The sequence below is a fragment of the Chenopodium album genome, chromosome 7 (genome assembly GCF_948465745.1).
Source record: "Chenopodium album chromosome 7, dcCheAlbu1.1, whole genome shotgun sequence".
NCBI classification, from domain to species: domain Eukaryota; kingdom Viridiplantae; phylum Streptophyta; class Magnoliopsida; order Caryophyllales; family Amaranthaceae; genus Chenopodium; species Chenopodium album.
In genome coordinates this window covers 9,427,556-9,442,027 of record NC_137840.1, presented here as the reverse complement: position 1 = coordinate 9,442,027, position 14,472 = coordinate 9,427,556, and the positions used below count along the sequence as shown (strand labels likewise).

At 31.9% G+C, this 14,472-nt stretch overlaps 1 protein-coding gene across 1 annotated transcript; it reads right to left on the bottom strand.

The window, feature by feature from the left end:
* Positions 1 to 4,838: 4,838 nt before the first annotated feature.
* LOC145640890 (protein NLP6-like) lies at positions 4,839 to 10,374 on the bottom strand. The gene is made up of 3 exons (XM_081692120.1): positions 9,723 to 10,374; positions 9,196 to 9,309; positions 4,839 to 5,002 (listed from the first exon to the last, which is right to left on the bottom strand). The coding sequence occupies exons 1-3, from the start codon at positions 10,336 to 10,338 to the stop codon at positions 4,947 to 4,949; spliced, it is 786 nt and encodes a 261-aa protein (XP_081548246.1). The 5' UTR covers positions 10,339 to 10,374; the 3' UTR covers positions 4,839 to 4,946.
* Between the last annotated feature and the right edge of the window lie 4,098 nt (positions 10,375 to 14,472).

The following is a 14,472-nucleotide window of genomic DNA, read 5'->3' as shown; positions in this document are numbered from 1 at the left end:
TTTAAGGAGACATAGAGTATTTTTTTGCAATGTATATCAATAATTTAGTTTATAAACTTAGCAACTCCAAAAGAAAGTTGCTAAGTTTAGATACTCAACTTTGAGTCTCACTTGACAAAATGTGTGGGCCCCTTGTCAATATTCTTTTTTTTTTTATGAACACGAGGGGCAAGCCCCAAAAAAGAGAAATTACAAAGTAGAAAAAGAAAAGCAGGAACTGAAAAATAAAAAATAGAAGAACAAAATATTAAACAAAAGACTCATAGAGCAAAGCTCTTTATTTTCCACTGGCTAACCATCAAGCAATCGGAGGAACCATCCGAAGCTTGGTCATACCCCGCAAGTCCTCCAATAAAACGGTTCGAAGATCTTCGGGACCGCCTCAAAGAAGAAAACTCCCTTGTCAATATTCTAATGTATTTTGTAATTTATTTAAGTTTTACTTTTTTCAGTTTTTATTTTTTAATCTTACTATATTTGATATTAAAAAAGAAATGGATTTGGTGGGCCATAAATTGAAAATGACATTTGTATATTATAGAGAGTCTCACCATTGGGAAATTACACTTCACATAAGTTGCTAAATTGAGAAGTGGGTATAGTACCACCATTGGAGGTAAAAAAACAACTCATTTTGTATTTAAATAATCAAACTTGAGTCTCACCGTTGGAGATGGTGTAATCTAAATTGGTGATCTAAACTTTAAATTGGATTGAATAGATTGAGATTTTTTGAAAATAAAGAATAAAAATCAAATTGCCCTAATGGGATACGAATAAAATCGAAAACTGAATTGTAAAATTAAGGTTGTATAAATATGAACTACTCTATTTTATGGTTGGGCTTTTGAACTTTAGCCCAAATACTTAAAAAAACTGAAAATAAATAAATCGCTTGATGTTGACTATTTTGAAGACTTGTATTAATTGATTAATGACTTGATGTTGAATATTTTATTTTAATCATGATTTTGAATACTGGTGGTAATATTAAGGTTTGAACAACTCTTATTTTTATAATTACACTTTTATTTATATTATCGTAACAGTGGTTAAAATTAATATATTTTTATTCAGATTTTAGAATTGAATTCAAATAATCAAATTTTAAATCAGATGGAATTGATTGGATTGGAAAAGAAATTTAGATTGGATAGGATTGGAAAATTGAAAACTAACTTATAATTTGGATTAGATTAGATTTGGCCTAAATTCAAACCGAAAATCTAACTACACCCCTGTTCATATTATGCATTAACAACTAGAAGTGAATGTAAAATCAGGTTAGTAACTCTTAAGGAAAATACCCGATATGTTATTAGTAAGAGGAGACCTAATAGGTTAAGGATTTTTTTTTTTTTTTTTTGTTTTATTTTATTTTATTTACTTCAATAATTACTTACTTATATACTAAAGTAATCCCCAACTTTATCCCCTAAAACACGTGTCACCATTTTAGAGAAATTTATTTATTTATTTTTACAGTTTTTTTTCGGTTATTTTTTTAAAAAATATTGTTACAATATAAGAGATAATTTGATTATTTTGCTTAAAAAAATTGATTTTCTTGATCTTCTTTTATTTATAAAAATAAAGAAAATCTTCCCATAATATCTCTTATATTAAAAAATATATAATTTTATCAATCATGTATTTTGAAATTATTATGCAATATATGTGTACAAAACCTATAAACAAATGAAAAATTAGTGTAATTTATATATATATATATATATATATATATATATATATATAAATCAGTAAATATCTGAGCGTTGTTCGGATAAAAGACTAGTCAAAGGAAATAATACAATTGTTTGGTGTTTAGAGAGCTGGCAGGTGATGAGAATCAATGTCATATATGGCTACCTTGTGTTGAAAGGACGAAAGCTCTAACTGCGTAATATTGTCTTATGGTTTTAAAGATTGCTTAGCCTAGCTTATTTACTTCAAATAAGAGTTTGCTTGTTTAAGTGTATGATCAGAAGCTTTGACTAAGAGAACGTGAAGTCTCACGATGATAGCACTAGGAACAAGAAAACACTAGACAAATTAAAGTAACCCAAAGAGAAAAGTTCCTTCAGAAGAACTAGTGCTTCAGCGTTAAAGACTTGAGAAGAGAAGCTCTTTAGAAAAACAAAAGCTTCACCAAAGAAGGGAAGTTCATTTGCAAGAACAAATCAAAAGCATCGAAGTATTATTTATGTCTCATGAATTGTAAAAGTATTGGGTAGAATGGACTCACGTGAGTCCGATCATAAAACAGAAAAAATATCTCATTCTTGATGAAAATTAATTTTATTAGAATGATTTTATTCTTGACTAAAAATATCTAATTTTTGAAGAAAATTAACTTATTCATGACTAGAATGATTTTATTCCTGACTAAAAATATCTAATTTCTGATGAAAATTAACTTATTCCTGACTAGAATGATTTTATTCCTGCCTAAAAATATCTAATTAATTTCTGATGAAAATTAACTTATTCTTGACTAGAATGATTTTATTCCTGACTTAAATATCTAATTCCTGAGAAAAATTATCTTAAGCTCGACTAAAAAAATCTTATATATATATATATATATATAAAATATTTTTTTACTAATCACTAATCACTGAGAATATCTAATTACCCACGAAACAAAGAAATGTCAGATTACCCATCAAGTAAGATCCATGTCGGTGATTGAACAAGGAGCAAATCAAGTACATGGTTCTAGTAGTAAAGACCACCACAAGCAGCACCAAAGATAAGCGACGCAACAACACTGAGAATATCCTTGGTTCTTTACCTCAAAGAATTAAACCTTATAGGTAGGAATTCGAGTCTTTCATTGATGGGTTGTTTGGGTTTGAATTCGGGTTGCTGGGTTTTGTTGATGATGGTATAGGGGATGGAAGGACGGGGGTGAAGGTGGTGGTGGTGGCCGAGACGACGGAGATCGGTGGAGACAACGATGAAATGAGTGGGGGATGAGTGTGTGCATTATAATTCGAACTCATGTGAAATGGTCTCACGCAAAACCTTCTCCTTATGAATTATGTAAGTATGAGAACTAAGTGAATACTAAGTGGTTGTGTGGAATTTGTCGTAAAAGATATTTTATGAGTGGCATATTTGTAAAAAAATGTTGGTTTGAATCTTATCTTTCCAATTTTTATGAAAACATGTGATTTGTTGTGAAAATAAAATTTGTTATATTATTATTGCCTATTGTTGCAGACTACTCTCCATGATATGACTTAGTCCAACCCACATTCTTGTGCATGAAAGAGGATCATACCCTAATTTTTAGGATATGCTTTTTCTTAGGAACTGTTCACATTTACTAAACTGAGCTGAAGTGATTGTAGCTATACTGAAATGAACTGAATAGAGTTGAAATGAATATTTTATGAGAGAAGAAAATTTGGAGTTGAACTGAACTAAACTGAACTGAAATTAAGCTGAAGTGAACAGGCCAGTAGTGGCGTCATGATGTAGCAGCACTACATAGCATGCATTTTTCCTAAGCAAAACGAGTCTATAAATAGCAATGTATTTCGGTTGGAAAACTCACCCTTGCTTAGCCGTAATTTTGTCTTTTTATTTTCTTAATCAAGTTAAGAGTCTTATCCCATACAAGTTACAAAGAGTCTTCTTATATTCTTATACTAGAGTTGATCTTTTTGAGTTGTAATTTGGGAATATGGAGTTTGAGTTAATTTTGTTTAGCTTTGGCTGAATATAGGAAAAGAGAAGAGAGAAAGAGAAGAAAACAACAACAGGTTTAGGGACTTAGCTTGTTGCTTGGGGCTTTAAATTCGTTGAGGAACTTGAATTAAGAGTCTTTTGTAATAGGCATTTGTCCTATTCTAGTAACAAGTCTTTTCCTAATTAAAATCTCTTGTGATCGTGATTTTTCTTTTTCTATAGGGCCAAGAAGCAAGGTTTCCATGTAAAATCTCTGTTTGCACTTTTGAGTTCCTTAAGCTTATTTGTTTTAATTTCACAAAAAGTTGACTAATTCGTAATACTACAATTCACCCTGTAGCATTCATTGAAACAACACCTAAGCTATCCCTTACTCTAAAAAAGAAGTAATACTATGATGATAGAACATAGTAGTATTATTGCACAATTCATAAAATCACCAATATAATCTCATAGATATTTACAAAATATACCAACTCTTCTAGCTAAATCATTGAAAGACTAAAGATGTACTAACGTCATGTTTGTTTGTTTGGGTTTTTTTATTTTTTTATTTTTTTTTTGACAAGAAGAAAAGGGATTTCATTAATAAAATTTAGCCAAACGGTACTTACATATAATTCCTAAAAAATCAAGAATTCCAACATAAGCACACACCTTAAAACTAAATACATCGTAGATTTGATTACAATCGCCTTAATAAAAAACTTCATCTGAAGCAATACAATATGTGAGTTTGCACTGATTCGGCTGGAAATCCACTGATGCGTAGTCGTCTGAGTGAAAATACTCATGTGGTCCTCCGGATTCTTGTAGAGAATATGAAACCCTAGATCTTTAATTTTCACAAAACAAACACAAAAAGAAAATAAACTCAAGAAAAAAATCATCATCATAGGGATGAGATCTATTTATTGAAAGCAATTGAAAGGTTTTTGGGGCTTACCACTGATAAAAATACTAGTGGAAGCCCCTACGAAGATTCACAACTAAGACCAAGAGGAAAGAGATGGTAGAGATGGAGAGGAAAGGGAGAAGAGAGAAGGAAAACCTTCAAAGAAATTGAAAAAACCTAGCAATGGAGGTTAGGAAAACCTTCCCAAGGGAAAAACCCTAAAAGGAACACCAACGTCATGTTTTTGCTAAATAAAGGAATATTTCTGCATAAACATACTACATAATCCATCCAAAATTTATCTTTCAATAACTAATAATCATCTGAAATTTTATTCATCTATTTACACACCCATTCAAAAGAAGCTCCTCAACAAAGTTGGATCATCACAAGCCTTCCAAGATGGACAACCTGCACCACACAAGACATAATCCATTTTAGGGAACGAAAAGAAAGTAAACCAGATAATTAATATACTATACTTACTTTCTAAAAAGTGTATGCACGAGTAAAGATGAAACTTGTACTTTTTATTTGCCCTAGCTAAACTCTAATATTCTCATCTTATTTTCCCTTATTTTGAATTTAATATTACCTCTAATTGTTTTCAGTTGCAACTTTGAAGTATTATTTATGAGATAAAATATTCCAAACTTGCAACTAAAAAAAATTGGAAGTACGTAGTAGTAGATTTAACCAGGGTAGCATTTAATTTAGATAAATAAAGTTCTAAATTCCAATAGTATAGTATATTATAGGACTATTACAAAAGAAATAGTTGATAATAAGATAAGGTATATGGTCTAAGGTGAAAGAAATTTTGTTAAGGTTATATAATTTTTTATAAGTTCAAGTAAAAGATAACTTTGGGACTAATAAGCAAGATAAGATAATATATAGGAAATTTTGTGTAAAACTACCCTAAAGATATGTTGATTTGTCAACAGATACCCGTTTTAAAAAATATTGTTTAAAACTACCCATAAGATGACAAATGTTTGTCTAGCACTACCCATAAATGGTTTTCGTCCAATTGAGCCGTTAGTGGGACCCACTCCTAAGGTTTCCTACTCAATTCTCTCCTCCTTCATTACTTTCCCTCTAAATTCATCAAAAAATCTAAATTCAACACAATATATCACTAAATTAGGAGATGTTTTAAGCTATTGTTTCAATTCTTGGTATATTTAATTAGTTTATGGTTCTTAAGTTACTTCAATTAACATAATTAGGGATTCAATTCAGGGTTTAGGGCTTTAATTCAGTTTGGGGATTTTAACTTCTAGGGTTTATGGCTTGAATTGAATTAGGGGTTTTGCTTATTTCGTTAATTAAAAATTTAGGGTTCTAATTTGAGCAATAAAAATTAGGGCTTTCCACATGTTCAACAATTTATAATTCAAAAGCCACAAATTTCACATTAATCACTACATTTTACCTTGTTCATCCTTGTTTTCGTTTAGTATTTTTCAGCATTTACTTTGCCCTTTCCTTTAACCATTGATAGTTTCACACTCTGATATGTAATTACCTAAAGCAACAAGAAGATGAAGAGAAAAGAGAAACACAACAAAGAAAAGGGTTATAGGCCTTATTAATTTTCCAAAATGGGGATGAATTTGGAGTTTTACTTAGGTTAGTTTAAGATGGTGAATGGTGGAAGGTAAAAGAAGAGGAGTGAAAATGGAGGGAAAGTATAAAGAAGAGAGAGATAGTTGAGGAGGGGAGTTGTTTGGGTAGGAATCCGTAAAAGTGGGCCCCACAAACGGCTCAATTGGACGGAAACCGTTAATGGGTAGTGTTAAACAAACTTTTTCGATCTTATGGGTAGTTCTAAACAATATTTTTTACAACGGGTAGTTGTTCACAAAATGATCTATCTTTAAGGTAGTTCTACACAAAATTTCCTAATATATAAGTAAAACTCATTAGATACAGAGAACAGTACTCTTTGCTTCTCATTTTTCTTGCCCGGCCCAACGTAAAAAGCTCTCACAAAAAATGAATCAAGATTAATAAGATAAGACGGAAGGAGTTATATATATTGTTTTATACTACTCCCTCCGTCCCTTAATACAATGCTTCTTTTGAGCATTTATTCCTCACATAATAAAGAGAAATAGACATTGTATTAAGGGACGAAGGGAGTATATTTTTAACTCATAATTTGACATTCAAGAAAATTGCTCCATCATCTTTTATAATCATATCATTCATATCTATAGCTTACTACATAATCAGTTATTTTGCAGTCTTACCACATTACATTATTGAATCTCCATACATTATCGACATTTCAGACTAAATTATTTTTAAAAAATATTATGACAATTCATTTCATGTGGATTTTGTTTTAAAAAAAAAAAAAAAAAAAAAGACATAACATGAACACATACATACCTTATTTGCCATTGACAATTTCCCACACTAAACCTTCTCATAATTCCTCTTCTAAGAATTCCATGTCTACAATATTAAAGAATAGAAGAACCCATTAGTAAACTTATAAAATAATGTATAATAATAATTTAATAAACCAAAATAAAATAAAATAAAAATCTATCTTTTACATAGTGTTCAAACTAGGTAAGCTCCTGTGCCATGCATGATAGTTTTTAATAACTATATTTTAAACTAACACTATTTTTTTTTAAAAAGGTTACTTTCGTATGTCATAATCATATCAATTGAATGGAACAACAAAATTTGGCAAGAAAAAATCACACTAATAATAATCAACATGTGTCGGTCTTGTTAAATTTTATTGAAATATTTATAGTTTATAGTAGAGTATTAATTGATTAATATAATCATCATGAATTATTCAAGGAATTAACAAAAGTTTCATTATTAGTTGATTTAATATGGGAAAATTTGTCAAAAATAACACCACCTTTAAGCGGTCTTCCCTAAATAACATCACCTTTTGATTATTCCACAATAACATCACCTTTGATACACATCTGCCAAAAATAAAATATGACCGGTTGGTAACCTATTAAAAAAGTTACCTGTGACATGTGTCAAACTATCATTGGTCAATTTTTTTAACAATTTTTTTTTTAAAAAAACCTTAGAATTTCAAAAAAAAAAAAAAAAATTAAAATTAAAAAAAAATTAAAAAAAAAAATCCCTCCCACCACCGCCACCTGACAGGCAGCCACCACCGCCGGCACCTGAAACCCCTCCCCCGTGCACCCACCGATTTTCAGTTTTTAGCACCCACCGATTCTCCTCGCCGGTGCTTCCATTTCCCTTAAACCTGCGTTGCCCCTAAACCACCATAGCACAAACCCCTGCTCAAATAGCCATTGATTTTGGTTTCGATTTTTCAAGGGTTTGGTTCAAAAGATGTGCAAGAAGAAGAATTTGTTAATGGGCTCTTAATGTTGATGGTTATGGTGATGATTTTGAGTCCAATTTAAATTAGTTGATGAAGCATTCGTGGAATGCAGTGAGGGATTGTGGTGGTTAAGTGGCGATGCAGGGGGTAGGGGAGGGGAAATGCCGGCGAGGGGAATTGGTGGTTCTGGGCGCTACGGGGGTGGGGGAGGAGGACAGGGAGGGGGTGTGGGGGCACCAGGGAGGTTGGCTGGTGCCAATGGTGGTGGTTTTTCTTAGCTGCCGTTAAGGGGAGGAGTTTTCCTTATTTTCAGTTTTTTTTTTCTAGGTTTTTTTAAAGTTTTTTTAATTTAAGTTTTTTTTAAAAAAAAAAAAATTTAACCAATCATACATGTGACATGTGTCATTTGTAACCTGTAAAACAGGTCACAGGTTTTTTGTTCTATTTTTGGCAGATGTGTATCAAAGGTGGTGTTATTGTGGAATAATCAAAAGGTGGTGTTATTTAGGGAAGACCGCTTAAAGGTGGTGTTATTTTTGACAAATTTTCCATTTAATATGTGCATTTCATTATTGAAGTATCTATTACATAATAAAAAATAAAATAAAAAATAAAGCAAGAAAATATATATAATCTTGCTATAATAAACGTAGTACGTACTACATAAGACATATATAATACGTACATATATAATGTGTCTTTCCTAAAACAAATACTCCATATTTCATAAATATGATAATTTTTTTTTTCTTAAGTTTATAGTTGTTCATATTTTTTTTTTTTGGAAAGATGCATCAAATCTTGTTTTATACTTTAGATATATAAATGATTTTATTTTAAAATAATAATAAAAAAAACTAAGGACACACTAGAAAATGACACATGTCATTGCTGGTGTGTCTTTTAGTATATATATATATATTGATTGATTGATATCTTCCCCCAAAAAAAAAAAAAAAAAAAATCTTCCCCTTCGTTTCACTTATATTACAACAACTTTCATGTGTGGCTGGCAGCTTACACATGAGTAATCTCTGATAAGTAACCCTTGACCAACTAAGTAATACCAAACCGAGTAATCACTGATCGGCCAAGTAACCCCTGACCAAGTACTCCCGACCATTCTTTACAAAAAATGTATGTAGGCACACGATTTGGTTAGCCACATATGAAATTTTGTGATAATTCACCCTTTTAAGAACTTTAAACCTGCTACATCGTACATATAACATGTATTAGATGAATTTAAAAAATTACATACCTTTAGATACTCGTCTCTTCCTTGCGGGAGCACTAATACCTTGGTTCTTTCGTTCATCTTGCCAATTCTCGATGTTCAATTCTTTGCATTTTCTCTTTAGGGTGGATTCTGAGACTGCACAAAAATAATGTAATTGCATCTATCGATTATTAGCATGGTAAAAGACACCACAATAATTAAATGACATGCAACTCATTTTGAAGGTGACAATGTCTGTGCCAAGAGTAGTTTTGTAATAATTAATGACACAAGCAACATCAACAAGTATTGTATCATTTTGAAGATGTTACTCCTCGTTTAATACTTGTAAGCTTGTAGAAGTACAAACTAGGAGTAGTGGTACTAAACACCTCCATAATTGTACATGTTATTGTCATTAACAAGAATAATAATACTACATGCGTTTCATATTATTTGTAATAATTTGACACTTTTCACTTACAAAGTCAAATTGTTGCAAATAATATGAAACAGAGATAGTAGTTACTGATTTTGACAACCTGACAAGTTTTGAAATAAAGGCTTACTTCCAAGTTTGTCAGCTGCATCGTTTAATGTTCCTTTGAGAAATGGTAACAAATCATCCTTGGTCAAATTGCACTTTTTCTTCCTAGGTTTTTTTGTAACTTCGCATTTGACATCATCACTTTTATGATTCATAAATTGGTGTTCATGATCAATTGGGATATTTGAACGGGTGCCAACTTCATTATTGTGCTCGTCCCTTGCCATTATTGTACTCGATAAGAATGTAAAATCTTCTTCATCACCCTCACCATCGATGAGTTTTGTACGGTAACTAACTCGCTCAGTTTCAGCCTCCAACTCTTCATAAACAGGTGAAACCATACTTAGCTTATCAAATTGTTGTTTCATTGATGCTGTAATGGAAAAGACCTTTAGATCATCATCTTCTATCGTGTTTTTCAAGGTTCTTGGCCAAAAGAATTGGACGATATAGACATCATTGGTTGCGTATGCACTTCCTAAGCATACAGCCAACGAACAATTAATCTTAAACTGACGTGACAAAGGTACCAAGGCGAAATTGTCAGGAAACAGGGTGATGTCTCTACAAAAGCATAGTCCTTTTGATGAGAATGTTGTGCCAGCAACCGCCTTTCCTTCAGTCATGTGATACATGGCACCAGCTTTCCAAAAGGGGTAATAAGAAGGGTCTCTCATATAAAAAGGCAACTCTGCATTTGACATGCAGAGTTGCTTCAAATTGCAGCTTTGATCAGGACATGTACAAGGCATCCAAGTCTGTGCCAAAGGCAAATCATGATCCTCACATACCTTGGTTATCACTTTCATAATCTCAGCTAGCACTCTTTGCCGAGGTTGGTAATGAAACTGTAAATGAAATTAAATTTATTTAGCTATCAGTTGATAAATAATATCTCGAAAGATCTTGTATATGAAATTGGTAACAAACTCAAAAGGGGGAAATGATTTTGGCACACTCTTAATTGATTTTGGCACACCCCTATGTGAGAGCACAGTTTTTTATGTTATTCTCTCATAGGGGTGTGCCAAAATCAATTCAGGATATGCCAAAATCAATTTCCCTCAAAAGGAAGTGTTACCTGTGTGTCTGCACGAAGGTTTACATCCTGTAAGAGATTTAAACTTTATTAATTTGACAATTTTGGCAAAATAAGTTTTCCAAATGTTCACCTAGCTAAAATATCATTGTGTTGAAAACAATTTTATAATGGTGGTGGAAATAGGAATTTTACATTTTTATAGGGGAAATTCCCTGTTTCTCATGGTGAGAAATGAAATTTATTTCTCATGGGGGCATTTTTGTGAATAAATCAACAAAATTTTCATTATTGTGGGCTCCACAGTTGAATAAAGTTGTTGATTTATTTACGAAAATGCCATGTGAGAAACAAAATGGGGCACAACACTTTTTATAGTGCCAACTTAGACATTCAATCACAATACCTTTTTTTTTTTTTCACCATGAGAAAATGGGGCACCCTCTTTTTATAGTGCCACTTAGACATTCAATCACCATACCTTTTTTTTTTGAAGAAGAAATTAAGTCACAACACTTAATATATTAGGCCATGTTCACTTCATTTTATTTTTGAGGAATTGAAATTATTTTTACTAAACTGAAATTATTTTCACTAATTCTCTATTATATTTTTTTTCTCTAGATTTACTGATTTTAACTTAATTAAAACTATTTTTAATGAACTTAACTTATTTTTATTGAAAGCATGAAATCCCTTAATTAATGACATATATCAATGTATATACCTACTAATATAAATCAAAATTGCATGTCATTAAAAAAAAAAAAATCAAAATTTGCAAAACATTTTTATTCCACCATTGTCTCGAATATTAACCAATACTTTATTAGCTAATAACTTAATAACATTATTTATCTCACATTGCATTATAGTAATGCTCACATTTTTACCAAAAAGTTCTAAGTGAAACATGTAAAATGAGACACAGAGTACGGTAAGCTTTAGAATTAGAAGAAAACGGAGGATACACATAAATTAAAAGAGTATAACCTTGAGAAGATTGCAGATTATATCAACGACAGCAAGGTCAATTTCGGCAGATGATATTACAACTTCATAAACTCCAACACATTGGTTAGTGTAAGGATCAAACACAGGTATTGCCAAAGTTCCACATATGATATAGTTTCCCTTGGAACTACTTGGTTTCGGACACTTAGGATGATGAGGCTTGTATATATGCATATTAGGCGCCCATTGAGGGCACCTAAGTCGAAATGCAGAGACCGAAACCTGCCTATTCAGAAGATAAGTCACCTCTTCCGAAGTAGTCTTGTACGGGATAAGGGTGTCAATGAGGTTAAACGAGCTGCCGTTGTTAGTCTTTCTATCACAGGAATAAACTCGGGTTAACGATTCACACAAGTATCCCTCAGTCACATCTAGCATGAACCGCTGATCTTCGGTCCACGAACCAGGTATATTCCGTGGTGAAGATCTTAGTACATTTTTCTTGACGATTTTTGTTACAAGCCATAATTGAACAGCTACAATTTGATTAGTCTTTAGTTGTGGTTGGAAATCCAAAAGTGTTCTCTCTAAGTTATGTTCAGCGAGAAGCTTAACTGCAATATTATAATATCAAAATATGAATTAGAGAAAGATGAGAGATGGTTCCACTTTATAAGGTAAAAGAGTTACTCTTATTCTTGCCAATAAGTGTTGTTTGTGGATCAAACTCTCATCCTCCTTGTTCGGATTGTCCAGATTCATTGCATATTATTTCAAAATTTGACATTACAAGTTATTTCTTGGCAACTTTGTATCCCAACAATGGAGCGAAATTATTGACTTGTGACTCGACCCGAATCGACCAAATTATCAACCGGCAATTGATATGAGCTAATATTCTTATATCAATCAAAGAGGATGCCCCAATTTCTCATGATGAGAAACAAATTTTGTTTCTCACATGGCATTTTCGTAAATAAACCAACAACTTTATTCAACTTTTTTAACTGTGGAGCCCACAATACTGAAAAAGTTGTTGATTTATTCACGAAAATGCCACCATGAGAAACAAATTTCGTTTCTCACCATGAGAAACAGGGAATTTCCCTCAATCAAATATTGCTATAAACTGACCCGGTGATAGTCTAAACCTAAACTGGCAACCCGACCCAACTAAAACTCGAAACCTATTCTAACCCAACGTAGCTTGTTATTGACCCGACCCTAATGATCTCTAATGTAGTGCAAGCCTATTTGACTTATCATTGTGAACTCAACCAACCACGAAAAAAAACCCGAATAGTGTTAAACCTGTCAACTTGACTAGTTTTCAACCCAACCCAAAACAAGTTCATTATTCAATTTATATAAATCTTGAGCTTAATTTGATTTCAATATTAAATTAAGTTTAGCTTAACAAAGTATTGATATATTCTGTTTTCATGATACCTCTTTAAGTTTAATATCATATCTGTTATAATGCTTGATCAAATTGTAAAAGACAAAATTATATAGGTTTTACTTGAACATACCAGTATTGATTTGACTTGAACTTCACCCAAAATCATGAATGACTTGATTTAAGATTAGCAGATCCAATAATTACCGATCTGACCCAAATCTAACCTTAAATTGAATATAGCAGTCACGACTTGATATAACCCAAACCTAAAATTGAAGTCAACCCAACTTTGACTCAAATCAAATCCAACCTCCATTAAAAAGTGTGAACAACATAACATAACTTGTATCAAACTTGACCCGGTCAAACTTTAACCCACCAATGAGGAGGTTATATTTACTTGACATGATCCAATCGGAGACATTATTTGATTTGACCCTACTCAAATCCCATCTAAATGCCCAAATGGGGACTCTTCTAACAACATAAACACCAAATAACTAGGAGTACTTAACAGGCAAGAATTCGTCTATAATGTTTTTAATGAATATAATAATAGATAATTAAGTAAACAATCTCATAACATTTATAAATTGTATCATCAATATTTAATGCATCTATCCTTATTGGTTTCCGTTATGTTAGTATCTACTTTTACCTCCATGACGTTGGTGGGTTTTACTAGGAGACAATTTTGTTGATCAACGAATAAATATTCATATTTACCCATTTATTACTATATTAGGGTTATTTAAGGGAAATTCCCTGTTTCTCATGGTGAGAAACAAATTTGTTTCACATAATGGCATTTTCGTGAATAAATTAACAACTTTTTCATTATTGTGGGCTCCACAATTGAATAAATTTGAATAAAGTTGTTGGTTTATTTACAAAAATGCCATGTGAGAAACAAAATTTATTTCTCACCATGAGAAAATGGGGCATCCTCGTTATTTAATGTAGCTTATAACCGCATAATTAGAAAAACTATGAATATATTAATCTTAGTTAATAACACAAATGAACCCATGAAACTACAACTTTGGAACAAAGTGAAACTTACCGTTACCGGAACCATCGTCGTTGACTTGGTGAATAAAGTTAGAAAGCGGCGGAAAGGGCGGAGCTAGCTCTTCAGGAAGTGAAACGGTGGGTGTTGGCTCATCAACTCTGCCAAGGGCTCCCAAGGGTTCATCATATTCAACTTCGATCAAAAACATACAAAATAACAAGTCGTCAGCTTTGATTTAATTGTCATGCTACTAGTTTAAATAACCTTATGTAATAACATGAAAACAACTAAACACGGATTAAAACCCAAGATCAGAATAAACACTAGAGCTCAATCTCCTTTCAAAAAAAGACCTCGATCTT